General features: G+C 39.8%; 1 protein-coding gene and 1 pseudogene across 2 annotated transcripts; both read left to right on the plus strand.

The window, feature by feature from the left end:
• Positions 1-55: 55 nt before the first annotated feature.
• On the plus strand, positions 56-12,678 carry LOC113591706 (transmembrane protein 184B-like). 2 transcript variants are annotated; one of them, XM_027032318.2, is made up of 10 exons: positions 56-428; positions 3,796-4,032; positions 6,543-6,708; positions 7,414-7,504; positions 8,252-8,327; positions 8,503-8,594; positions 8,805-8,974; positions 9,150-9,344; positions 10,183-10,209; positions 10,514-12,678. In XM_027032318.2, the coding sequence occupies exons 2-10, from the start codon at positions 3,796-3,798 to the stop codon at positions 10,741-10,743; spliced, it is 1,284 nt and encodes a 427-aa protein (XP_026888119.1). In that variant the 5' UTR covers positions 56-428; the 3' UTR covers positions 10,744-12,678. The 2 variants fall into 2 exon arrangements, with proteins under 2 accessions (XP_026888119.1, XP_026888120.1); XM_027032319.2 differs by lacking the exon at positions 10,183-10,209.
• On the plus strand, positions 11,751-28,000 carry LOC113591700 (annotated as a pseudogene).

A 28,000-nucleotide genomic window follows, 5' to 3' on the forward strand; every position in this document is an offset into this window, starting at 1 on the left:
ACATCATCCCTTCGTGGGAAAGGTCTCTCGCGACGCGCAGTACGCCTGCGCGGAAAACGGTCAGTCAGACGCAGCAGATGCAATCTGCTGTACTGTTATCCGACCGGACAGGAAAATTTAATAGATTTGTGCTTCTTTGAGATTAATTTGATAGATAAGTGGTAAAAAATAATATTTTGGGTCACTTTTAATTTTATTCACAAAAATACCGTAGCGACATGATTTAGACGAGCTGTTGTTGCTGTAGGCTCCGGGTTAAGATCACTTCCCATTAGTTTGCGTTGTGAAATCTCCACTCCGGGAATAAGACATCCAGGGACTGTGGAGGTGGATGTTGAGAAGACTGCGGGAAGCGCCGGTACGCTGTGACTGGGCTCAGGCGAACTGAGCTGCGCACCGCCGCTTTAGGTGCAGAAGAGAGACGGACGGTAAGAGCAGAAACTACTCGGAAAACGAGGTTTTTTTCTCATCGTAGTTAGCATAGCTAGGCAGCGAAGGCAGAATGAATGGAAAAGAAGCAGTCTTCATAAATCTCCCCGAGATTCTTGTAAACAACCACTATCTTGCTGTGATATTTATTGGTTTTCTTTAACGTGTTTTTCTGCTTTGCCAGTACCACTCAGCCAGCAAAATATCGCTTAATACAGAAGTTAACTGGAGCTGGACACCTTATTTTGCCAAATGTGTTAATCGGCTTTGACGGAGGTTTTGTTCTGTTCGGGCTCCATCAACATTGCACACCAGTCAATGTAATGTAGGCGATTAAAATGGAGTTGGATTTGAGTCGTTTTATTAACCACAGATTGGTTAGCTACATATTGTTGCTTTTTATCGTTCAACGTTACTTGGAGTTACATTAAACTTTCTAAATTTACTGCCGCATCAGCTGGAATAAAAAGTTCGAGCTGACTGAACAGCCGAGGGAATAGTTTTTGTGTGAGTGGGTTAGGGTCAAAATACAAAGACAGAATTTTTATCAGTCCACATCACAGCTGTTTTGTAAATGAATGATAAATGGCACGAATATAAATTTGATGATACGGAACGTTAATACGGATCTGATATCTGGACCAAATGCCACATTGCTGTGACGTTGTGATCACGACACCCGTCACACGCCCCTTTAACGAATATTACAGCTAAATGTACGTTATTGCACGTTATTGCAGCTGTCGGTACTGCAGTTGCTAATGAAATGCATATAAAAACGAAGCTAATAATGAATGTGGAAATTCTAATTGGAAATTTTAGTCTGCTAAATGCCGATACTCCGTTTCTCCTCAAGATCGATCGCTTATATTACTGTGCATACTATTTAAGTACAGTGCATTTTAAGTACAGTGCATCTTGAGTAACTGTACAACGGTCGTTTAAACTGCGGATCGGATGCATTTGGCTGCGCTCAGGCCTTATTTCGTCAGGGCCACGGTTGGTATGGCAACTGGGAGCGTGATCCTTTCTCCCTCTCGTTCCAGGAAATGTGTTCTGAGTCACGAACCTATGGTTGTGTAATACAGGGTGGGTGCTGTGATGTCACCGAATCCACAAACACATGGGAAGTCTTTTTTGAAGATTAGCTTTTTGCGAGTGTGTGAGAGAGAGAGCTAACCTAAGTAACGTGTGTGTGTGTGTGCAGTAATTACAGCACAGTGCGATGATTGCACAACGTTGTAAGAGAGGAGTTGACAGTCAGCATAATATTGTATAGATTATCTTAGATCTAATCATTTTATATCATACCAGACCACTGCCATTAACTCCTAATATCCCCAGTTGATTTCACTGGAGAATCTGCACCAGGTTCAGTGGATGCATGTTTCAGAATGATAAGACTGAATGCTGAATTTCAATTACCATTACAGAGCTTCTAGTAGGCAATTAAACTGAATGAAAGGTCCTGATGCATCATTGTGTGATACAAGTGAGTGTAATTGGGGAGTGAGGGAATGTATTGGGGAGTGTATAGGAGGAGAGGTAGTGCAATGGGGAAAGAGTTTAATTGGAGAGTGAAGGAGTATACTGGGAGAGTCAGTGTATTGGGAGTGTAATGGGGAAGGAGGGAGTGTAATAGGGAAGTGAAGGAGTGTAATGGGAGAGTGAAAGAGTGTATTTGGAGTGGAATTGGAGAGTGGAGTATAATGGCAGAGGGAGAGAGTGTGATTCATATTTTGTCCTGGTCTGTAAGGTGCAACTTCTAAAGTTTTAAAGCTGAAATATCCACACTGCATTGTGTCTCACTGAGAAGGTACCAAGGCCACACAACTACAGGCAGACTTGTTAATTTTTACTCTTTCATTTTACTGCATTTGTACTCCATTTTACTACATTTACTATGGAGCCATTGAGCTATAATGACAGAATTGTCTATGATCTAGATGGCATTTCATCTGAAGGTACACTGGTGCTAAATCTGAAGAGACCTGTCTGTGCAGAAAACATGGAGGCCCTTACATGTAGTAATTTTATCTCATTCTGTGTTGAAAAATAGGATATTTCTTGAGTAAGTTTCTGTGTCCATGTGTAGTCTGTTTGGATGGTCAATAGTAATACACACCTACACACAGGCCTACAGCTAAATATAGAAAAAAAAGCTTCACCACACAGAAGTTGCTACCTCTACTGGCAGACTCTTAACACTCAGATCAGCTCAGTGTCTGAAATATTCCTTAGTGTTAAATTGTATACCAATGGACCCTCAATATCAAATACATTAAAAGCAGATTAGTAACCTGTATTGCCCAGTATATTTTTCAGTATATTTTAAATTCCACTGGATGGCAGGTCCACATGTTTTTATTGGTTATTCTATAAACTTTTGCTGTTGAGAATATACTTGACATTCAATACTTGGAAACTGGTCATCTCTAATGAACCTTTACCACTTGATCTTGATGTGTTTGTAGACCTGAATGTATTTGCTTAATGAGCGTTTCATTTTCCATATATACAGTGATGTTGGTAGGTAGATTAGAGCATACCTAATTGTAAGGGAGACTCAGTTTACTGTCTGCTGTAGAAATGAAAAGGACAACAAACACTGCTGCCCATGTGTGTTATTCCAACTAAACACACACACACAAAAACTGCCAGGTGGCCTGGACAATTTTCCAGCACCTGTAGTTATATAGTAGTAGTAGTAATAATAGTAATAACAAGAGAATATGCAGCACTCTATTACTCAAACACTTAAAAAAAAAATTTAGCAAAGAGTTTTGAAGTTATCTTTAAATGTAGCAGTTAAAATGGATTAATATGCAATAAGAAAAACAAAGACCAATAAATGTCTATAAAAATATTGAAATAAGAAAATAAACTGATTAAATAAAAGACAAAAATACAGAAAAAATTGTTAAACTAAGCAAATGACAATTCTTTTTTTTAAATAGCTATGAATGTCAGTAGAATAGGTTATTATTATTATTATTATTATTATTATTATTATTATTATTATTATAGGAAAATATTTGCAGAGCTTGGAGTTCCTACCCCAGACCTCGTTCACTCTGTTGAGTTTCTGTGCTGGACATTAGACTGTCTGCTGAACAATCTCCATTCTTAAAGACATTGGTAAACAGTGTAATGGAATGTGTGTTCATGAGCGGGTAAGGGTTCTGGCCTCATGTAAAAACTGCACATTTGTTGTAGGGCTCTATGGGTTGGGTCCGATAAGAGAGCAACTCATAACCAGCCCATTTGTAATATCAAAAATCCAAATCAAAACCTCTCATGCTTCTATTCCTGGTATCTGACTGGTTATTTCTGTTCCTGGTCATCTGATTGGATGTGTCTCCATAGATGGGTCAGCTGTGGAGGCGAGATGTGCCATTATTGGAGAACTTGGGGAACAGCTCTGTAGTCGGCATGGCATCGGACCAGGACCCAGGGACAGTGTCCACCCGGGGTCAGAACAGGTCTTGGGTGCCTGAGACACCACTGGTGACACCAGAGGAGCCTATCTTCCTGATGACTCCTGCAGCACAGACCATTTCGGGGTTATTTGTGTGGACTGCACTAATAGTTACCTGCCACCAGGTACACACACACACAGACACTATTCTTTATTCTTCCTTCATATCCTCATTAGCTTCTACTCAGTGGCCGCTAGTCATCTGGTGTACACAGGACAACAGTAAAGATAAGACAAACAATATTTAAAACCCTACTTCATTAAAACAACAACAAAAAATGAACTGGAATTCAAAAAGAAGACAAAACACTCTACAGATAAAACAAACAATCATCAAACATAACATACTGAAAGCAAACAAATGCTACTTTCTGACTGCCGTTCTGTATTGTACAGTTCACATGATAATTATTAATGAATGTGTTGGGTATCTTGTCTGACTATATATTGTGAGACCTCTATCCTGTCGTGCAGACACTCTCTTATACACACACACACTATGAAGTTGAGCCGGTGCTGTGTGGGTGTGTGTGTGTGGGTGTGTCTGTAGGTGTCCATATCTGTGTCCATGCGTCTCTATGTGTATGTGTGTGTGTATGTGTGGGTGTGTCTGTAAGTGTTCATAACTGTGTGTCCATGTGTGTGTGTGTGTGTGTGTGTTGTGAGTGTAGGTGCGTGTGTGTGTGTGTGTGTGTGTGTGTGTGTAGGTTTATGTGTGTGTGTGTGTGTAAGATGATAGGCAGGCCTTTGTTCACTAGTGTTGAGAACAGACTGACAAAGGCTTCTGCTGACAATAGTCTCTGATGGAAAAAGACAAGTTGTGCAGTGCTGCAGGTGTATATGCTTTCTTCACCACACACACACACACACACACACACACACACACACACACACACACACACACACACACACACACACAGATGCACCAGGTGTGGTATGTATGGAAACTGACCCAAGATAGTTGTCTCATATTCAACTGATCTGATCTTTATCTTAGCTTTCCTTTGGGGTCTAACCTAATGAATACAGAAATACAGTCATGCAGAAATACAGTGCTATCAGCCAGTGGTATGTACTGTACTGGGAGTGCTGGACTAGGTGTACTGGACTGGGAGTGCTGGTGTGCTGGTCTAGGTATGCTGGGTAGGGATTGCTGATGTGCTGGACTGGGTGTACTGGACTGGGAGTGTTGCGGTTGGTGTGCTGGACTGGGAGTGCTGGAATTGCTCTGCCTCCTAAGCCCTGCCTCGATCAGGCCCTCTCTCTCCCTCTCATTTTCTCTCCCTTCCTCTCGCCTTTTTATTCTCATTAGTTTCTCCTTCTGTTTTTTGTTCTCTCTTTCTCCTTCTCATTAATTTTTGTCTCCCTCTCTCATTCTCATCCACCACTGTCTTCTTTTTCTCTCCCTCTCTCTCCTTTCTCTCCCCCATCTTTCTCGTTCTTTCGCTTTTGAAGCAGGACTGTCATTATACAGTTTGGCCAAAGCAGTGCAAAACGAAGTAATATGTAAAAAGAAAAAGGAATAAAATAAAATAAATAAATAAGCAATCAATCAGACAAACTATGCCAACATAATGTGTCTATGGAAAAGTGTATCCTAGGAAGAAGTGAATTACTAAAGATGGCCGCTGAGCCGCTGCAGAGCTGGAACATGAGCTTGGCTGTTGTGGGGACTCTCCGCTTCCTTTACAGCCACGAGATGGACTTTATCAGAGCCACAAAGCAAAGGAATTGTTCATTTAAAAAATATTTTTAAAGAATGTGTTACTATTTATATTTTAGGCAAAAGGTAAACTAGATGTCATCTTCTGCTTGTGGTAAGTCCCTTAGCCCCCGTGTTCTCCTGGTTGTGATCTCTTCCTCTCTGGACATTGAGGCTGTGCTCAGTGAGACTGTACTGTCAGAGGGCTTTTCTTTTCATGTCCATGTCTAATATTTACATAGTGGGCCAGACTGATGGGATGATTACAGGATCAGTAGCATTTTGATTTGTTTTGCTGGTTTGCTTCATTTTTCTATATTGGTCCGGACGTGTCTAGAGGGGGAGGAAGAGTTTAAATTTCCATGGTGACGTGTTGGGTCAGTAAGCAGAGTGGGTGAGTCTGAGCAGAGGATGTTGACTAAAAGAGCACTGTCTGTCTGTCTATTTGTCTGTCTCTAATATATTAAAGGTTTTCTCAAATGTTAACATGTTGCTGATGCAGTTTGGTGTGTTGCTGATGAATTAAATATTTGTGTAAGTGGGGTCTGTGAGACATCGTCAGTTGATATGAATGTTGGAGGGGATTTGGGGTGAAGGGCTTTGATAAAGTGGAGCTGATGTATTAAATGTCTTTTTAAAGTCTTCCTTTGTCTCTGGTCTCTTTGTCTGTGGTCCCTGTGTTTGTGGTCCTTGTTTCCATGTGTTTCTGGTCCTTGTGTCTGTGGTCCCCATATGTCTATGGTCCCAACGTGTCTGTGGTCCCCATATGTCTGTGGTCCCTGTGTCCCTGTGTCTGTGGTCTCTGTGTGTATGGTCCCTGTGTGTGGTCCCTGTGTGTCTGGTCCCTATGTCTGTGGTCCTTGTGTGTCTGGATTTGTGTCTGTGGTCCCTGTGTGTCTGGTCTGTGTGTGTGTGTGGTACATGGTTGTGCAGATCTATATGCACCTGCGCTACTACAGCTCTCCCAATGAGCAGAGACACATAGTGCGCATCCTCTTCATCGTGCCCATCTATGCTGTCGACTCCTGGCTCAGCCTCCTCTTCTTCACCAATGAGGAGTACTACGTCTACTTCGACACGGTCCGCGACTGCTACGAAGGTACCACGCTGTAGCTGTGTATGTAAGAGAGAGTTTGTAAAATGTGTTAATGCATGTGTCTTTGTGTGAGTGAGTGTGTTTGTGGTTGAGTCTATTCTCCTGACAGATGGTACTTTCTGTCTTCCTGTCCTCATGGTAGAAGCCATATTTATTCTGTTGTTAATAAAGCCTGCTGGGAGGGGAGGCCATCTCCTAGCAACAGTATGCAAATACAAACAACATAGAGTTCTCATATAAGGAGAAAACCTTGTGTGTTTGTGAAAGAGAGAAAGACTAAACAAGCAGTCGGTAATGGGCTCTTCTGCTTAATTATGCTGGTTGACATTTACTGAAGTCTGTGTGAGTTCATGTGTGTAAAATTGAGTGTGTGTGAGCATGCGTATGCATGTTCAGTGCAGTCTATTTGTTCTGCTCTGAGCAGCTGAGTGTGTGCTGGGGAGGTGAATATCCACTAAGAACTTCACTTAAAGATGCTCAATACAGTTTTTCACCAGCAGAGAGTGGTAGTGAGCACATGGAGACTAGTTTTGGCTGAGTATCTCAACAGCATAACACACAACACTAATATATGACGATATGGGCACACACACACACACACACACATACACACACTATAGACTTTTTAACTACCTAGCCCAGACAGATCATGTTAATTTCCACTTATGAAATGCTAACTTTTAAAACTGTGTTATGTTGTGTCTGCAGCGTTTGTGATCTATAACTTCCTGAGCCTGTGTTATGAGTATCTGGGTGGAGAGAGTGCCATCATGGCGGAGATCCGAGGGAAGCCCATTGAGTGAGTGTCTCTCCACCTGCCTCTCACTTCTCTCTCCACCTGCCTCTCACTTCTCTCTCCACCCGCCTCACACTTCTCTTTCCACCCGCCTCTCACTTCTCTCTCCACCCGCCTCACACTTCTCTCTCCACCCGCCTCACACTTCTCTCTCCACCCACCTCACACTTCTCTTTCCACCCGCCTCACACTTCTCTCAGCTGTCATGCAGCATGGAGTCTGAAAGCACCTACAGAATCACACCTACAGAATAACACCTACAGAATCATACCTTACCTGGACAGAGCACACCTGGACTTAACTCACCTGGGCAGAGCTCACCTGGACAGAGCTGGTGATGGCTGGGTGTGAGGCCAGTGGGAGTGGCTGGGAGTCCAGGAGGATGGGCTGGGAAACCTGCCACAAGCTTCAATGTCCAGTGCTGCACATGGTTCTGATCACTCTCCACACATCTAGATGCTTTTTAATGCAGCTTCCTACAAGTTATTTGAAGCTTATGAAGTTGCATAATGCAAGCACAATATTATGATATAATGGTTTATTAGAATCAAACATGTCAAACTTTTGATTGATATTCCAAACTTTAGAAAAGTTGTGTAATTTCTGTTTAGGTCTAGTAGCTTGTAGTTTTAATTGTGTTCGTGTGTGTGTGTGCATGCGTATGTGTGTGTGTGTGTGTGTGTGTGTGTGTGTGCGTGCATGCGTGTGTGTGTATGTGTGTGTGTTGTGCGTGTGTGTGTGTGCATGCAGGTCCAGCTGTGTGTATGGCACATGCTGTCTGTGGGGTCGAACCTACTCCATTGGTTTCCTGAGGTTCTGTAAACAGGTAGGAGTGTGCTCTTAATCACATTCTTATTAATTATGATTATTTACTGTAACTTTCCACATTATATTAAATGTACTAGTTTTTACTGTACTAGTAAATATTTATTTTGCTACCACCTACGCCCACCCCCACACTCATCACACCCCCTTACCCCTTACCCCACCCACACCCTCAGGCCACTCTGCAGTTCTGTGTGGTGAAGCCTCTGATGGCAGTGATAACAGTCATTCTGCAGGCTTTTGGAAAATACAGAGATGGAGACTTTAAGTAAGAAAAATATCCCCCTCCTTCTCTCTCTCTCTTTCCCCACACCCCATTCTCTCTCTCTCTCTCTCTTTCTGGCCACACCCTGTTCTTTCTCTCCCTCTCTCTTTCTCACTGTCACCTGCATCTGCATTAATAAACCACTGTGTTTGTATTCATAATGGCAACCTGATTTCTAAGATAAACCCCCTGACTCTCCCCGTGTCTCTACAGTGTGGCGAGTGGCTATCTGTATGTGACGATTATCTATAACATCTCGGTCAGCCTATCTCTGTATGCGCTGTTTCTGTTCTACTTTGCCACGAGGGAGTTGCTGGTACCCTACAGCCCCATGCTCAAGTTCATCATGATCAAATCCGTCATCTTCCTCTCCTTCTGGCAGGGTGAGGACCCTTACCCTTGATCTTATAATCCTATAATCTACACTCTTTCACACTACACCCTAGATCATATAATCTACACTCCTTATAATTTACCCTCACTTTATATCCTAAAGTCTTTAATCTACATTCTCTCAGCCTACACACACACACATACTCACTCTCTTTCCTCCCCCAGGTATGCTCCTGGCTATCCTAGAGAAGTGTGGAGCAATCCCTAAAATTGATTCTCCTGACGTGAGTGTTGGGGAGGGGACTGTTGCCGCCGGCTACCAGAACTTCATTATCTGCATTGAGATGTTTTTTGCCGCTGTGGCCCTCAGACACGCCTTCACCTACAGGGTCTACATGGACAAGAGACTGGACTCCTACGGTGAGCTCATCATCCACCCAACATCCACCCAACGTGTCCACAACCACTGCTAACAGGAAACAAACCAGCCAGCTACTGCTGCTAATGCTAGAGAGCTCACAGTCACATCTGTTTTGGAAGGACAGACACATACACTTGGCCTGTTTTGATCTGACTGTCATCTTTTCCAAGCTGAACTACTTGACTTGACAGAAGTGTAAATGTGTATCAGGGCCACTGGACGTGCCAATGTAGCGCTGCAGGATGCTTTCGTCCAGTATGTGGTGCTAGTGGGCAGATGCAGCTCAGGGCTGTGGTGGGGGCGGGGCTAAAGTGACTGCTGGAAATTACAAGTGACTGCTGGACATGTGGCAGCTGTAAGGTGAAGCTGCTGGCATTTGCAATTGTACAGGGATTCTGTTTTGGCACAAGTGTACTCTTTCTGTTTGTGCTGACCAGACAGAGCAACACTAACCTTCTACTAACCTGACTGAGAGGAATACCTGTCCTCTACTGAACTGGGAGAGGAATATTTGTCCTCCACTGACCTGGGAGAGAAATACTTGTAACAAGATGAGTACCTGTGCTCTAACCGAGAGGAGTACCTGTATTCTGACTGAGAGGAGTACCTGTACTTTGAACGAGAGGAGTACCTGTCGTTTTTACTGATCTGCTCTCTCTCTCCTTCCCCTCTTCTCTCTGTCCTACTCCACCCCTCTCCTGCCCCTGGTTTGTAAATAATCCCTTTTTGTCTTCTAACTTCAAACCTTGAAACTGTTTCTGTATGTTCTGTATTGTGTCTCCGCCCCTGGCTGTCTCCGTCCCCTCTCTGTCTCCGCTCCGTCTGCTGCTCCGTTAGGATCCTTCCCTGTCTATGGACAGTACGGTAGGTCTCCACCTCCTCTTCCTCCTCTGTACATAAAGCTGGCTCTCTCGTGAGCTCACCTCACTGAATTCTCGCTTCTATTTATCCTTCTACTTCTTTTTTTGCTTGTCTTTTTTGTTGTTAACTGAATGCCAATTCTCTCTGTCTTTTTGTGCTTGAGGAGTTAACCCTGTGTTCACTGTTTTGAGAACTGTGCCATTATCTCTTATTTAATGTCCTTTCATGAGTATTAATGTCCTCACCCCTGTGAATACAGTAAACACATTTTTATAGTGCAGCTCATAACTTCCTCCCCCATCGCCAGGTCGTTGTGCTCCTATGAAGAGCATCTCCAGCAGTTTGAAGGAAACTATGAACCCCGGAGACATTGTCCAGGATGCCATCCATAACTTCTCACCAGCATACCAGCAGTACACACAGCAGAGCACGCTGGAACAGCCTGGAGAGACCACGCTCACCCGCAGCCTCAGCTGTTCCTTCAGCACACGAGACCACGAGAAGACCCTGCTGCTCAGCTCTGATGATGAGTTCTGAGAGACACAGGGCAAAAGACAAGGAGAGCAAGACAGAGAGAAAATCAGGGAAAGAGACAGAGAAAGACAGAAAGAGAGAGGTAGGGAGAGAGTGCCACACAGAGAGGGAGATGGTTTGGCTTCTAAAACTAATACCATTAATTCTACTTTCATTTTAGTCAGTATGACGATGTGCCAAAATTCCTGGACACCACATATGTCCTTCCAGATGCTTTAGACAGTTAATGTTTTAGAATCTCTACCATAGTGTGGGGCATCAATGAAGTTTATCTTGTTAAAAACTCACATATGCATACACACACACATACATACATACAATTTATGCCCCTACAGAGACATTATCATACATTTTAGTGATTTCTAAAACTGCATCGCATTGCCTTTTCCAGAAGTCTGCATGGACAAACACGCTTCATAAACCTGTGCTGAATTAAACAACACTTTATTTGCACTTAAATAACACCTATATATCAAATCCCAAAGAACAGTAGGTCAGTACACTTACACAACCACCCATTTCATTCAGATGAACATACTTTGTTGATGAGTATGTGTGTGCAGTAGTGAGCTCAGCTGATCATGTGCAGGCTGATTATCAAACCCAGTCTCTCCTGCGATGTCTCTCTTTGATGTCACTCTCTGATGTCTTTCTCTGACATTTCTCCTGTGACATCCATGACATCTCTCCTTTGACATCTGTCCTCTGACGTCTCTCTCTCTGGGACACGGTGCTGCCAAACAGGAGAACCCTACACCACACCCCACAGACACCATCAAATTCACGCAGTGACTGGCTGGAGTGCCATCTGACTAAGACTGTGGCATTCTGGGTAACCACATTCTGACTGAGACTCTTCTACTGTGGCTGTAATTCTAAGAATATTAGCTAGTACTGCTCCCCTTGGCTTAGGCTGTGGTTGTAAAGCCCTTTCCAGCATGGGTACTGCTCCCAAACTCCTCTCTTTCTGTTGAAGAAGGTCACCCTCTTGTGGCAGAGGACAGAGCTGCATGGCTGAAGTAGAAGCTGAAGCAGTGCCCCAGCACCATGACTGGGAGTGTACCAGTGCCCACCCCTGCACCATGATTGAGGGTGCATAAGTGTCCACCCCCTACACTGTGATTTGCTGAAACAGTGGGATATTTTAAGACTTAAGGTGATCACCCCAGTGGTCAGTCTTATACTGTGTCTACCTTCAGGCTCTTGTGAACAGCAGAGACGATACTAAGACTGCAGTCACTGTGTCAGCGTCCTCCAGGACTGTGCGTGACATTATTCAAACACACTGCTGCAGAGGCTTTAATGAAGCAGCTGTGCTGGTCAGAGAGGGGATCACCTACTTTTCCTATCAGAGTTTCAGAGCAGTAAATAGCCACTGGATGGCAGCATTGCGCTGTTAGTGCACATGATGCGCAGAGGAGCGGCGTTGCAAGTTTGAAAGCATTAACAAGTTTCCTTATTAAGACTCTTCCTCTCATAATTAATGGCAGTGCACCGTCTGTTCAATGGAGACACCAGTAATTTGACAGTTATAAACAGAATCCTCATCTATTTCTGTAACTGGCTTTAAAGCCAATAAGAATGTACAGTGCTGACCTCTCTGCTTAAAAAAAGCCAAACCTGCATTATGTGCATTACATAAATGATAAGCTGCTTTAACATAGAAATTGATATTCTTTGGTCTGAATCTCCATATATGTATATAAATGCAGACGGTATGATGATTAGTAAGTTGTTAATAGTTAACTGCTGGTTCAGGTGGAACAGAACCTGCAAACAGACAAGATGAGATTTTTAGGCCTTAATTCAGGCGTCTAGTTTTGTACTGCCAGTCTTCTAAATATGACTCTTACATTTTTGTTTGTGCTCTTGGTGTTCGGTATAGAGCACTGAGCATTTGCTTCGTGTTTGTGGGGTGGAATAAAGAGAACTACAGCAGGTGTGGTCTGTACATCGCGCATGAAAATTCATGTGAAACTTGAATGCCGAGACGAGAGGAGTCAGTCTAACCCTAACACCCTATAAACAATATCTACTGCGTTGTTCTGGATCAGACCAAAAATAAAGAAAGAAAAATTACTAAACAGGGCATAAAAAGCAGTGAAACTATCCCTTTATCTAAAACTATAGTTTATCGAAAACGTATAGTTTAAACCTAATTTGTAGATTACAGAAGTTACGAATTATAATACGAACATATTTTATTAATTGCGCGTTTTTGCTTTATTTGTAGAACTTGATAACGGACCATGACCTGACACGTAGTTAGTAGAACTGTTTCCTCGAGATTGTCATCCTGAAAATCCCTTACTTTTATATTTGATATCGAGACGACAAGAAATAGCGGTCAACAAAGGTAAGGGAGATATACTAACAAAGTTAAGAGTACCTCTGGGTAACATCATGTAATATTTTTGAATGAGATAAAGTTAAATTTTCTTGTAAACGAATGATGAGTCTACATTAAAAGTAGAAAGCGGAAGACTTTCGTAGCATGAAGTTGGTATGGCGTTCGACATTCACACACGGATAGACTGGTTATTAGAAATAAAATCAGATTTCCACATAACGGCTTCCACTAGTATTCAGACAGCGTTACAAATAAGTATTTATTTGTTTTGAGGTTATTTTACTGTCAAAAGTCTAGAGCACGTCTTTTAAATGCGCGAGCACAATTCACGAAGCTCGCATGGATTTCCTTTGCTCTCGTGCATGTGCTCACGTTTGTCCTTCAAAAACTTTAGTGCAAAACTTCACGCGCGCTCTTGGCTACAACCTGCTCAGGTGTAATCTGTTCGCGATACACTGCGAATTCTTGTTCTCGGATTGTCACCGCGCACTGACAGCATGGCCGAACGTCGTCAGCCAGTCAGTTAATATGACGATATTTTTAATGACAGAAGTCCACAGCACAGTTTTTAAATTTCTCTTGCTCTTGTGCAGAATACAAATGCGCAGTGTTTTACAAATGTTTTCTAGCCAATTGTATCAGTGGTCAGAGGTCAGTATAAAACTACTGCAGTGGGGAAAAAAAGATCAGTGTGATTTTAGTTGTTTGAATACCAGAATCCAAAATTCAGTTAGGATCCAAAATCTAATGTGGTGTAATAAAATGAGAGGAAAATGATCATCAAAATTACCCATGATCATCACATTATAGTGGAAGTACTTGTGCCTTCTTTTGTATACAGCTTAAGAGTACAATACTTCATCACTTTCCTCCTCTCGTCCTCCTTGTTGGTTCTCTTACTTCTCGTCTGCCCAAAACTCCAGCCCAGAGTTCTCCTGAGTTCCGCCCTCCTACAGTTGCACAGTGCCCTCTGTTCCAGAGCTTAAGGAAGGCATGTACTGCACTTGTAAAAGCAGCATTAGATCATAAGTGTGTAACACAGGAGAGCAGTGGTCTTGGTGTTTTAGCTGCTAAGATCCCATAAACATTAGGAAGAGATTTTACTGACGTCAGTCTATCACACTATTAGAAATAGAATATTTCTTAGTCATGTGTTTAATATTTATTTATTCCTGTCTCTGATCTGAGGGTTTCAAAGACCAGCAGAGTTGGAAACTTCATCCTAGGAAGTGTCACGGACTGCTCCTCCCCCATAAGTCCCATAAGTCACGTGGTATGGCCCACCACGTGCAGGGGGATCCACATGTACTGTGTTTGTGTTGTAACCCCCCCCCCCCCCCAGGATTGCACACACATGCACAGGGTTTAATGTTAATATCTTGTGTTTATTTAAACCATTGTCTGTGTGTGCTCCCATTGTTGGTTATTGTTTGTTGATGTCTGTTAATTGTGTGTGTAGCCATTGTTAAATGTTGATGTAGCTTGTGTCTAGTTAAATGTATAGTCATGTCCATCATTAATGTTGTGTGTGTGTGTGTGTGTGAGTGCCACTGTTGTAGTTTATGTTCAGTGTTAATAAACATCTTTCACTGTCGAGGGAGTCTGTGCGTCCTGCTCCATGCCCATCGGCACTCGGGCCAGCAGCAACATTATAGGAAGAGACACGTTTGAGACTAAAACTCCTCCTCTTTCAATAGAGCAGCACAGTAAGAGAGTCAGTGGACTGGTGGATCACCCTCATACACACTCCCCACCTGCTTCATACTGAACTCTCTCAAGAAGATCTGACTCAGAGAGTGAAAGATTGTGTGTTTCTATCTGCTCCTGGAGCTTATTTGTTTTTACTGGTGCTCCAGACTGACAACTTCACAAAGGAGGACCAGGACAGAATCAGAAGGGTCCTGAACTCTTATGGTCCCCTGGCTATAGAACGCTCAGTAGTGGTAACTACAGGTGACACAAGGGGATACTTATTTACATTCATCAGACAATGTGGATGAATGTAGAACCCATGGAAATGTACATTTTATTAGATCTCACAAAGGACAACTTTCTAAGTGGACATTAAGAAGAGTTTTGGGAAACGCTAATTAATGAACCCTCTTAAGATCTTAAGACTTTGAGAAACACACCCCTCATCTTTCAATTTCCACTAAAAACCTTTACTGTAATTATGTGTTCTGTGATTTGCTTGTGTGGTATAATCCTGTCACCTGTCAAGCAGTGTGGGAGGCCTGAAGAGATAGATGTTTCTGCTATGTTCCAGTGATGTTTTTCTCTGACCGAAATAACAGAATTATTTGTTGTGACTTGTTTTACCAAAGGTCAAAATCATTTATGGACCATTACAGCAGTTACACAGAGAAATTACTCCATGCTGCTATTTAACCCTAAAATAAAAATGCAATTTGATAAATCTGAGGGATTTTGTCAGGAGCAGAACCATGTCATTCACAAGCTGCAAAAGACCAGAACAGGGTTTAAAATTGCACCCAAGAAATGGTGTGACCAAGTAAAATATTTGTATCGGTTAATTCAATCTCTTTTGCTTTATTTCCTTTGCTGTCATTAAAGGTCATGACATGCTGCAGTGAGGAAAACAGATTTGTTACCCTGAAGCAACATTGTACAATACAGGGTTAAATAAAAGCAAAATGAATCTCTAGTCTTTGTGTTGTTGTTAAAGATGTGAATGTAGAAAAGACCTGTTTAAAGGAATCTGATCTTTCAGGTTTCTGTAGTGTTATGCTCTGTGACTTCCTTGTGTCATCTTATGGACCATTTTAGATATAGCAGTTATGCTGACTAAATTATACCATACTGGAATTTTATCTTCCATATGAATATGGAAATATCTTAATATTCTATTTTATGCAAAATATATATGCACAAATTATTAATAAGCATTCAAAAAAATTCTTATGGATGAAGTTCTGAACAAATAAAAATCATTTAACATGGCAAATGTAAAGTTACTCTTGCCCTATTAGTGAGGTAAGAAGCCTGTAGTTGCAGTCAAAAGAATACTGAGATAATATTCTGAGGTATCATAAATATATTGATAGCAGAAGTTATAGACATATAGAAGTTCCAGCCTTCTGAGAATTGTCATTGGTAATCCCGCCCCATGTAGCCTAAGGGAAACAGAGTTGACAGCACAAATAGTGCCACTCAGCAATCACGAGTGAACAGAGGATCCATCATCCACTGAACTCTGATCAGGTAAGACATTTAACTAACAGTCCGATTTATGACTGTACTCACTAGCTACCTTATTAGGTATATCTATCATATGGGTATATTTTATAGGTGCAAGATTACAGACTGTAGCCCATATGGTGCTATGCAAAATTAATCAAACTCCCTCTATCTCATTCATCATTGGTCAGTGTCTGATTACAGGCCCAATGCTGGCCAGATACCCACACTCATTCAGCCTCTAATCAGACCCTGACTACTGATAAAAGGCCAGAGGATGGGTAAAACAAAGTGTGCATGGCAACATTTGGCATATACAATTTAACTGTACACATACAGTATAAACTAGTCTTTCAGTGAGAGCAATTAAAGGTGAAGAATTGTATATTGTATAATATTGTAGGATGTGCATGTCCCTTTCTCTATTTGTGTGTATTTCTGTTTATGTATCTTCACAAGAACAGTAAAGTATGTGTAGAATACCAGGTATGGATATGGGACTTTCCATAAATCCGCAAGATAATGACTGAGGCCTGATTCTATCACTGAGAGGGAATTCAGTAACAATGAACAAAGAGCAGAGAGCATACCAGCTAGAATAGTCATCACAGGTGATGCAGAACCAGCGTCATTCTGTTTGCTCAACACAATGATGCACCAACCCATCCTCATTCCCACCTCGTCATATGTTGACGCTTTTGCAGAACCCTCTGCTGTCAGTGTGTACACACCGAAAATACCCTGTTGAACCAGATTTCCATGTGCATGAAAGTCCCATAGACTTCAAGTTAAATTCTACTGCTTCCAAATTGGCCAGTGATGGCAGTGGTGCCTAATCTGTTCATAATGTTTTATATAAAATGTATTTTGCTGCCTATCTGGTATTAGTATGTTGATTGCTGTGATTTATTCTTTTAATTCCATTAATTATATTTCAGAAGTTGTTTAAAATAATAGTCCAATGAGGAGGCAGGATGCACACGCTAAAGTGATTCATTATGGTTTGTTTCCATTGCACGTGGTATGGAATTCTCCCTCCACTTCCTTCACCAGTGCCTTCCGCTTGAGGGGCATGTCTGTAAATAATGCAAGATACAAATGTTTTGTCTCCGCATACTTGCAATTTCCTATCATAATGTATGGGGAAACCAGACACAGCCATTAGGTTTTCATCCATGTTGTTAAGACAGAACTATCTAGGCACATAGTCCTCATATAGTCTCACATGGAATGTTGCTTTTACCTGATTGGTCAGTGTGATGTGGCTGTCACATGTCATTTACATAAAGTTGAAGCCGACTTTTATCGCCATTCCATGAGTCATTTCATACCACCTTCTATCCCACAAACACTCGTACATTTTATTGGTATTTGCCATAATAATCACAGTGTAAAGCAAGCTTAAGTGTACCTAAATCCAAGTGTATTGCCATCTTGCAATCAGAAAAAGCATGTCTTTTGATACTTCAGATGAATAATCAGGGAAGCCTTATTGATAACAGAACATGATTTTGTAGGATAGATAAATGAAATTCCAGAGGAGGAAGGACTTTCCAGAATGCAGACCATCTGGGAGAGGAGCAGACCAATGAAATGTCACTGGATGGTGAAATTTGGAAAGTTAGAAAATGTTAAAATTTCATCAAATATTCAAAACATAGCAATCCAATTGGTCAAAGTAATTTGCTTTACTTTTTATTGTCATCCAGGCCATTTTTGTCACATGACCTAGTGGTTTTATAAGGAATCAATAATTAATTGTACCATCTAGATAAAATAAGGAGCCCTTAAAACCATTCAGTGTATGTAACAGGTCTGTTACAGGGATGAGAATACTAGAGCTACATATTGTTGAAATGTTTTAATCTCAAATATTGAAAAATCCACATGGATGAATGTATACCACACAAATTTCTAATCTATGTTGTTTTTCACCACATTCACCCATGATGTCCTCTTGGTTGAACTTTCTCTATCAAAATAATAATTAAACACAATTAAACATTCTAATCAGAGTCAAAGCAGTTTATTGAAAAGTGATTTTCTGAAAAGTTTCTGGAAGCTTGATAGTTTATAGAAGAACGAGTTTATGGAAGAGTGATGAGTTTAATGCTAATGAGTTTAATGCTTCTTCCTGCAACCAGATTCATCCTTCTGTTTCAGACCAGAGTCATCTCACAGTTTCTCTGCATCTAGTGTTATGTTTCTGGGAAAATGTATCATAGTAAGTCCTATAAGTTTCCCATTTGTCACTGTCTCATAGTCATATCTTATACCTCCATAACAAAATTATGGCTCTACATTCTCATTATGTTATTTCTATTATGTTATGAATTATCTGATTCTTCATAACAAGTTAACAGTGAGCCTATGCTACATAATAGGTTATTATTGGGCATTTTACTGCATGAGATCGGGATTGGTTCATTTGGCTTGTTTTTATTTCTATAATTATTCCATGTTGTGCAAATTTGAAAAGTAGTCAGTGACAGAATATATTTTTACACAGATCCATCACACATGCAGAAGCAAAGGAACAGTTTGACTCATCCTCCTAGAAGTGAGTTTCACTGTATGCATGATTTCTAGGTTTGAGACTATATTGTATTGTTCATTATACAGTAAGCAAGGGCATTTTGAATGTTTTAAAATTAAAATTTGTCAATTTTAGAGAAAGTAATTGAATGAGAATGAATGTGATTGAGGGATTGAATGAGATTGAATGTGATTGTCAGGTTTTTGAAAAGAGACAATTATTAATACAAACAGAGCAAAACAAGGATCAATACAAACAGAGGGCACAGGCAAGAGGGCAAAGGGCACATGCTAGATAATATACTAAACAGGCAGGTAATCCAATAATCCAAAATAGCAAACAAGAAAAACAAACTACGGCTCAGAAATGCAAGGCTGGCAACGAGACTTCACAACAACAGATAGAGACAATAAGATATATTGGTTAACATATAACATATAACAATAAGCATATAACAATAACATATAACAATAAGATAGATTGGTTAACATATAACATATAACAATAAGCATATAACAATAAGATAGATTGGTTAACATATTCAGGAGAATGAGACACAGGTGAGTTTAGAGCACAGGTGACTGGGACCATACAGGAGGTTTACGGGATGCATAGTCCACAGTAGATTGAGTTTCAGTGGAGGGTGTGACAGTGATTGAGTGATTGAATGAGAAGAACAGTGTAATAGGAACCAGGGGTTATGACAACTACAGTGTGAAGAATGTTTGTTATCCAAACTACCAGTGAAGCTACACAGTGTAATGTTTTATGAGTAATTCTGAAAGTGCTACAGTGTTGGAAAATCTGCATAATCTGCACTTTTTTGGAACATGAACTGAACAAAAAACTATTTTGTAGACAAAACCTTTACTGCAAAAATCATATTAAACAGATTACTTCTCTATGGGATCAGGGAACATATTTGCAACAAATTTGTTCAATACCTTTTTCTGAAGGTGCTTATAGATGGTACAAAGGCTTTTATTCAAAGAATCAAAATGATTCTTTATTGTCCACAGTGAATTATTCATATGTTGGAAGGGGTTCAGTTTTTGATGTTGCTTAATTAATTGGCTGTGATGGGTTCCGTGGTCAGTTATTGTAACCCTATATCCAAGAAAATGTATCATAATTTTGGTTAGAGTCCTGGGTTCACACTATCCATTTGCACATATCTGATTAATCAAAGAGAAACTGAATGATAAAGCAGAAGATAAAGCAGCCACATTACTGTTAGCTAGCTAATGCAATACACATATTTACTAATATACATACAATTAGAACTCTTAATATTTAGTTAGATAAATATACAGCACATTAAATTATTGTAAATGATTAGTCAAATACATTACCTATTATTAGCTAATATTAGCTAAATACAAAATCCCAAACATGAAATATTTCATGGATTGTTGTTGTTATTCAACTTGAATCTCTGATGCTGAATATGTTTAATAACAGTGTGCTCATCTAAATTATGCCATATCATGAAATCTGCAGTAAAACACCTGGAAATGTCTCTTAGCTAAACTAAATGTTCAATATATTTTACACAACATGATTGTTTAGGAAAGCCTAACAAAAAGAGTAAAAGACAAGCAAATCTTTTATGTGTCTGCAGATAAAAGAAAGGAATCGAATGATCTTAGGACTGTCCTGCTAGGGAAGACTGGTGTTGGGAAGACTGCTACAGGAAACACCATCCTGGGGAAAGACATATTCAAAGAGCATGTATGCAGCAGATCAGTTACTACTGAGTGTCAGTAATAGACAAAAGAAATACATGGAAGGCAGGTTACTCTAATGAACACTCCAGGACTGTTTGATACAAATATTCCTAAAGTGGAAATCTAGAAGGAAATAGTGAAGTGCATCACCATGGTAACACCAGGTCCTCATGTCTTCCTGTTAGTGCTTACAGTGGGACTCTTCACACACAAGGAAAAGGAAGCAGTGAAGATGATACAAGAACTGTTTGGGTATGAATCCAGAAAATAAACCATGGTGGTGTTCACCAGAGGAGATGCTCTGAGAAAGATGACAATTGAACACTGAAGATTCTGAACAAGCCATTAAGTAATTCATAAATAAATGTAATATTTACCATGTATTCAATAACAGAAATCCTAAATACCGTGGACAGGTTACTGATCTGAAAAAGATCAGCTTCATTGTGGAAATGAATGAAGGGACCTGTTACACTAATGAAATGTTTGAGTAGACAGAGAAACTGTAAAAGAAGAACAGGACGCAAAACTTAAGGAGAGAGAAGCAGAGATAGAGAGAGAAAGAAGAGATGAAAATAAAACAAAGCTGAAATGGAGAAAATAGAGAATAAGGAAGATGAAAGGAAAACATAAGAGTGAATGTAAAAGCAGAGAAGAGTTTGAGGAAGAAGGAATCAAAAGAGATGGCAGTACAGGAATGAGTAGAAAGATACAACAAAATAGAGTAGGATGAAAGATAAAAGAGTAGATGAAAAATAAACAAAAAGATCAGGAGGAGAGAACAAGAATGGAGAGACAGATGAAAAAGAAACATGTGAAGGACAAAGCAGACATGATACAAAAACAGAGAGATCATGAAAATAAATTACAGCAAGAATGAATAGAGGACATTAGAGAAGGAGAAGAGGAGAGCAGAGTTAGAGGAGAAAATCAGACATGCAGAGGAGAATAAAAAGAAGGAACTATAGAAGCTCCTGCTGATTCAAAAATGAGAGTGGGAGAGGAGGATGAAGGAGGAGGAGAAGAGGAGAGAAGAACTGTGGAGACAAACACTATCTAAGGAGGAATCTAAGGAGGAACAGTGGACATTATAGCTACATATGAAACAGCAGTATGAACACGAGAAACACCTGGAGACAGAGAGAAGAGCCCTGGAGGAGAAAGAGAAGAAAGGAACAGAGGATGAAGCTAATGAAAAGAAAACAACTGCAGAGAAACATGAAGCAAGAGAAAGAGAAGATAAATACAAAAAAGAACTGGAAAAAATGGAACTCAGAAAGAAACGTTTCAGAAAGAGGAAGAAGAAAGAGTAAGAGCTTGTAACGAGAAAAAAGAAAGATGTCTTACATGCGGGAGGTGTATAAACTGGAAAATAATAGACTGTTTATGGACAGAACAAGCCGCAAGATGACAATCTGAGTAAGAATTCTCTTCACGACTGGATGAAAAAGTCAAAGAGGCATAAACAGAAGCACATAAGGAGGTTTACAGTGAGAGGTTCCAGTAAGGATCAGATGCAGTGATAGCTGAGGGGACCAAACTTGGTTAAGGCATCGATGCAGCTGTTAACAGTCTATGGAACAAGATTCACAAATGAACAATAAATCTTTCTACATCATAGAAGGAAGAAGTACAGTTATACACAATCCTCAGAATAACAGACAGCCAAGGGATGTGAGGAGATAAAGAGTAAAAGAAGTATTTAAGAAAAAATGGAAGACATTTTTTTTCAAATACAGAAAATTAAAGAAAAAAAGTGAATTAATATGGAAGGTGAATATCTGTCTGTTCAGTTTCTATTTACATGGATTTTTAGGCATCTTTGTATATTGTGTAAATCTATCTGTGCTAAATGACTGAGACATAGCATCTCTGAAAGAAAGCAAAACTGGATCCGTGCTCAGAAGAAGCACAGTTCTAATTTGTGCACAATCCCGTCTCAGTTTCTGGTGTTTGGAATGAATTCTAAAGTCATTCCTTTTTATACTAATGTGATTTGAAAATGGTCATAATTATTGGGAAAATATTTTAACTAGTTATTTGTTTGTTCATTAGACAGTCTTGTAGTCACATGTTTAAGAGGCAACTGGTGAGAGCCAATGTTTAATGAGAATGACCAAGCAAACAGGTTCCTGTCATGGTAAATGAAATGGACTTTTGTATGATCCAGTGTGCGTTGGGATATAGTGTTTACACTGCTGATGTGGAAGTAATCTATTTCTTTTATATCATGATAAATGTGTCTTTTTTAAGTGGGATTAAGTATAATTTTTGAACCATAGATGGTGCATCCATTCTTATTTCTTTATTAAATATCTCAAAATTGGGAATATTTCATATGCTCTAAACTGTGTTCTATCTTTACAGCAATTTGTTTAAAATATGAATTGACGGAATTAATATTTGGACTTTTTTCTTTATTTTTCATACATATTAACTTTAAATATCCTTACCAAATTTCATATAATTCTAAATAGCTTCTTGCCTGAGTATTTATTTATTTATTTAAGACTTCTTAATTTATTTATTTACACTCTTAAACTATGTCAGCATGTATGTTAGTATTTTTTGTTTATTTATTGCTTTTGAACTTTAAGGGTTATTTTATAAAAATGCTATACAAATAAAGAATTACTTATTTAATATATTGAGTTTCATATCTTATTTAATAAATGTTTACCAAAAAACTGTCTGGTGATTTACACTTACAGTATTTGCCAGATGCTCTTATCCAGAACAACTTAAATATTTATCAGTATGACAGTACATGTGCTCCCTGTGAACTGAGCCCATCACCCATTGATGTTATTAGCACCACACGCTTCCTGCTCTACCAGGTAAACTACAGGGGATGAACCAATGTCTGTCCAACTGTTTAACTGAGTTCTTTTTCAGGTGTGAATTCCTCAGTCCATGAGAGCATTTGTACTTGTCTGTATTTTTAACACACACACACACACAGACACAGAGACACACATCACCGAGCTGATGAAGGTCTAGATCTTTAGCTGTGGAGCTGAGTCAGGTTGTGCTGAAGCAGGAAAAACGCCAGGCTGTGTAAGTAAGAGGGAAACTGCTGCTTTCCTCATAGACTTACAGTGCAGTAAATAGACACTAGGTGGCAACATTGTGTTGTGATTATTACATATAGCAAGAGAGAGAAATTCCAGGTCTTGGTGTTTTTTCTGTTCCAGCACAACCTCAATTCCTCAGCTAAAATTAGTCATTAAGTTTAGTCATCACAGATTGTCCAGTGAGATCAAGAGAGAAGGATGTTCACAAGTTTGTTGTTATGCACCTATTACACTCATAGACTTGAATTCACAGTAGAATAAATCAGTGGCCAGAGGAGGCTGGACCCAACCTTTGAGTCTTAGTTCCTCTCAAGGTTTCTTTCTCATGCTGTATAGAGTTTTTCCTTGCAACTGTCACCCTTGGCTTGCTCACTGGGGGCTTGGAATTAGACATTTGTAAAACTGCTTTGTGGCAACATCTGTTGTAAAAGTGCTATATAATTAAATTTTGACTTTGATTGAGGCTAAGTTACTCTTATAGTTTCTGTGGTATTTGGAGAGATGAACAAAAATGCAATATTTAAATGTTAATCATCAATAAATATGAATGTTTGAGACAGACAGTGAAACTGAATAGCTACAGTTTACTATCACTGTTACCATATGATAGGCCTATAACAAATACAGTTGGAAATGGCATCTACATAACCATGGTAACATGGTAATAGTGCTTTTATCATGAATGCATAAGAACTGGATGTAAAACAATATTTTAACACTCTATAACAAATCCATTACCATAAGATCCTTAAAAACACCATTATTTGGTGCATTTGGTAAGGTGGAACATCAAATTGAGCTGGATATCTAAAAGGCATCATGTTCTGTGTAAATGCTTTTTTGTTATGTTAATATACAGTAAGTCTAACAAACAAGAAATAGCTGCTTTTATAATTTCACAGACTAATAGTAAAAATGTAATTATGCTTGTATTTCAGCTCATCAAGCACTGAAAGCAATGCTACTGCCCCAAACCTCAAATGTTTCTTGATGTAGAAAAAAAGAAATATACAGGCATATATTTACATTTTAAAGCATTTATCTGATAGTTTTATCCAAATTTACTTACAATTATGATTGAATAAAACTTGAACAATTGAGGGTTAAGGGTCTTGCTCAGGGACCAAACAATGGCAACTTGGAGGGGGTAGGGTTGAACTGGCAGCCTTGCAATTACAAGTCAAGTACCTAAACGTCTAAGTTACCATTGCCCTACAGGAAACGGACAGAGTGCAACAGGAAACACCATCCTAGGAAGAAATTATTTCCAGAGTCAGAAAAGCCTCAAACTGTGACAATAATTTGCCAGAAGGGAGGTGTTGAAGTTGAGGGGAAACTAGTAGCTCTTGTTGACACTCTTGGCCTTTTTGACACCAGATTGACTAATGTAGAAGCAAAAGAGGAAATTGTAAAATGCATCTCACTGTCAGCAGCTGGACCCCATGTGTTCATCATTGTGTTGAGTCTAGTAAGGTTTTACACAGGAGGAGAAGGACACAGTGAATCTGATCAAGAAAATGTTTGGCCCAGAAGCAGCAAAGTATAGCATAGTGTTGTTCACCAGAGGAGATGAACTGGGAAATGAGACAATCAAAGATTATGTTCAAAGGAGTGATCATGCAGATTAAGCTAATCAGGATCTGTGGTGGAAGAGTTCATGTATTTAATAACAAAGAAGAAAAAGCTCACACCCAAGTCACTGACCTTCTCAAGATGATTGAAGAAATGATAAAGTTTGACAGGAATAATTACTTTACAAATGAGATGTTTGCGATGGCAGAGATATCTATACAGCAGAAACAAGAAGAGATTTTGAAAGAAAGAAAGAGATACAGGCTGAGAAAGAGGCTCTAAAGGCCAAATTTGAGGAAGAACAGCAAAAGTTAAAGAAGCATCTGGAGAAAGAGAGAGAGCTGGTGGAAAAGAAAAGACGTCACAGGGAAGAAAAGTTTAAGGAAAAGGAAAAAGCTCTGAGACGAGAGTATGAGAGGAAAGAAGAAGCAGCGAGAGAGACGGCAGGTGGAGGACCTGAGAAGGGAGGAAGAGGAAGGACAACAAAAAGCAAAAAATGAACAAGTACTAGAGGATATGAGGAAAGAAATGGAAAACCAAAAAGGTACATTTCTCTTATTTCAGTGGGTGAAATAAGTACTGAACATGACATGAAATTCTCACCAGATATCAGTAACAATCCACACATGCAAAGAAATCAAACCATAGATGTCCATAAATTGTTATGTATAATAATGTGAAATGACACAGGGAAAAAGTATTGAACACATGAAGAAAGAGAGGTGCAAAAAGCCATGGAAAGTCATGACACCAGCTGAAATCTATCAGTAATTAGAAAGCAATCCTGCCACTTAGTGCAAATTAATATCAGCTGGTTCAAGTGATGGCCTATAAAAAGATGTCTCATTACTAAGGTGCCACTCAAGAAACATCTCACAATGGGTAAAACCAGTAAGCTCATTATTAAGTTATTACACATAACTTAGTTAATGGACATCTATGATTTCTTTGCATGTATGGATTGGATGGGTTGTTACTGACATCTGGTAAGAATTTGATGTCAATAGCTTCTTTAGAAATATATTTACTTAGAAAATTGGTGACATGTTCAATAATTATTTCACCCGCTGTATGTCACTTTAATTGGAAACAATATTGTTTCATGTTCATTTTCTTTCTCAGATCAGAAAACCCAGTTTATTCTTATATAACTGTTGACAGAAGGGAAATGTTTTTAGCTTTGTTCAAATTCATTTTCATAGTTTTTCCTTGCTGCAATTTTTGAACTTTGCTTAAGTACCCCTTAATTATTAAGCAGATTGACATTAAGGTAAACTTTTTAAAAACATTTTGCCATATTTTTTACTTATGGAAAACATTTATAGATGCGTTCATTTTTAAATATTGTTATTACAACTTCTGCTATATTTTACGTATAAGGTCAGAAGGATTACATTAAAAAAAAAAATTATTTGTAAAATATAAAATTTTAAATGAATTAAATGTCTATTTTCTCTTTCACAAACCGCCTGCAATGCCGCCATGAACTCCCAGTTGGCAAACCCCGCAGTAAGAAATGGGGACTGGTGCTTATTGGGAAATGTCTGGGGTGTTTAACACAGCAGAGCAGACATCATCACATAAGTTATGCTTCTTGCACAGATCCAGCACACAGAACAGAAGGATAAGTACTATCCCATCTCCCAATGGTAAGTTACATGTTGTGTCACATATCTGCACAGGGTACATGATGATGCACTTGACTAATTATTAAATATTTATATCCAGTTATGATATGTGTGGGGATATACAGAAATGTTCCTTACAGTCCTGGTGACTCACATTCCTGCACTATTTAATGTTTCTTGTCCTATAATATCTGCTTTAAGATGTGAAATACACTTAAATGGTTTGCTCATGGGGTGCAGGGTGTTGGTGTGGGTTGTGCCTTAACCTTGTCCCAGCAGGTCCACCTCACAGAGGACATTGTGTCCTGGTGTTGTTAATGCTTTGATTATGTCTGAAGGAATGTTCTCAAAGCCTTAGGGAGTGAATCTTTCATTCCAACTAGAAGTTTCTGACAGGTGTATATGCTTGCTCAAATTATTCAAGTTGTATTCAGTCATAATTGGAAGTCACTTTTCACTCAGTTGCATACATATTTGCACACATAAATAGCAGGGTATATAGATAAGGCAATCAGGCAAAAAACCTGCAAGTGTTAATCTGGGCTTGGTGTGATGCTAGCAGCACAGAGGGAATGAGAGGCAAGCGTAAAATAAAGGAGTCCTTATTCTCCACGATTCAAATAAAGCAAAGCAACAGACTGCAAAGCAGTGGTAAAAAGACAACAGATATGATTAAGACATAGGCTTTCACTGTGAGGAAGAGCAGTAGGTAGCTTGGTAGCAATGTGCAATCTGTTCTCAGTCCCCAGTCTATTGGTGTTACCTGTATGTAGTTTCCAATGTAAGAAGCCTGTGGGCTTAAATAAGGACAGGGAAAATAAGGAACAGGTGAGGATCCCTCCAGCCTCCTGGAGCATGGTCACCCAGGCCAATGAGCAGCAGGCTTCTGCAGGTGTTCTCGGTGAAAGGAGGCAGTGAGGTTGGGATCCAGTATCTGGGAGGCAATGTTCGTCTGGGTCATACCAGCCTATGAGCTACTGCAGCTTCCTGCCTCTCCATCTTGAATTGAGCAGAGCATGCACCTTATAGGCAGGTCTTCCCTCCATCTCCAGCAGTCACGGCAGTGGTCCGAAGGGTCCTCATTGTCAGAGAGGCGTCCCTACACCACAGGCTTTAGGGACGACACATGGAAGGCTGATGATGCACGGCTGCTCCTCAACATCCTTATCCAATAA

Source organism: Electrophorus electricus, chromosome 4, assembly GCF_013358815.1.
Source record: "Electrophorus electricus isolate fEleEle1 chromosome 4, fEleEle1.pri, whole genome shotgun sequence".
NCBI classification, from domain to species: domain Eukaryota; kingdom Metazoa; phylum Chordata; class Actinopteri; order Gymnotiformes; family Gymnotidae; genus Electrophorus; species Electrophorus electricus.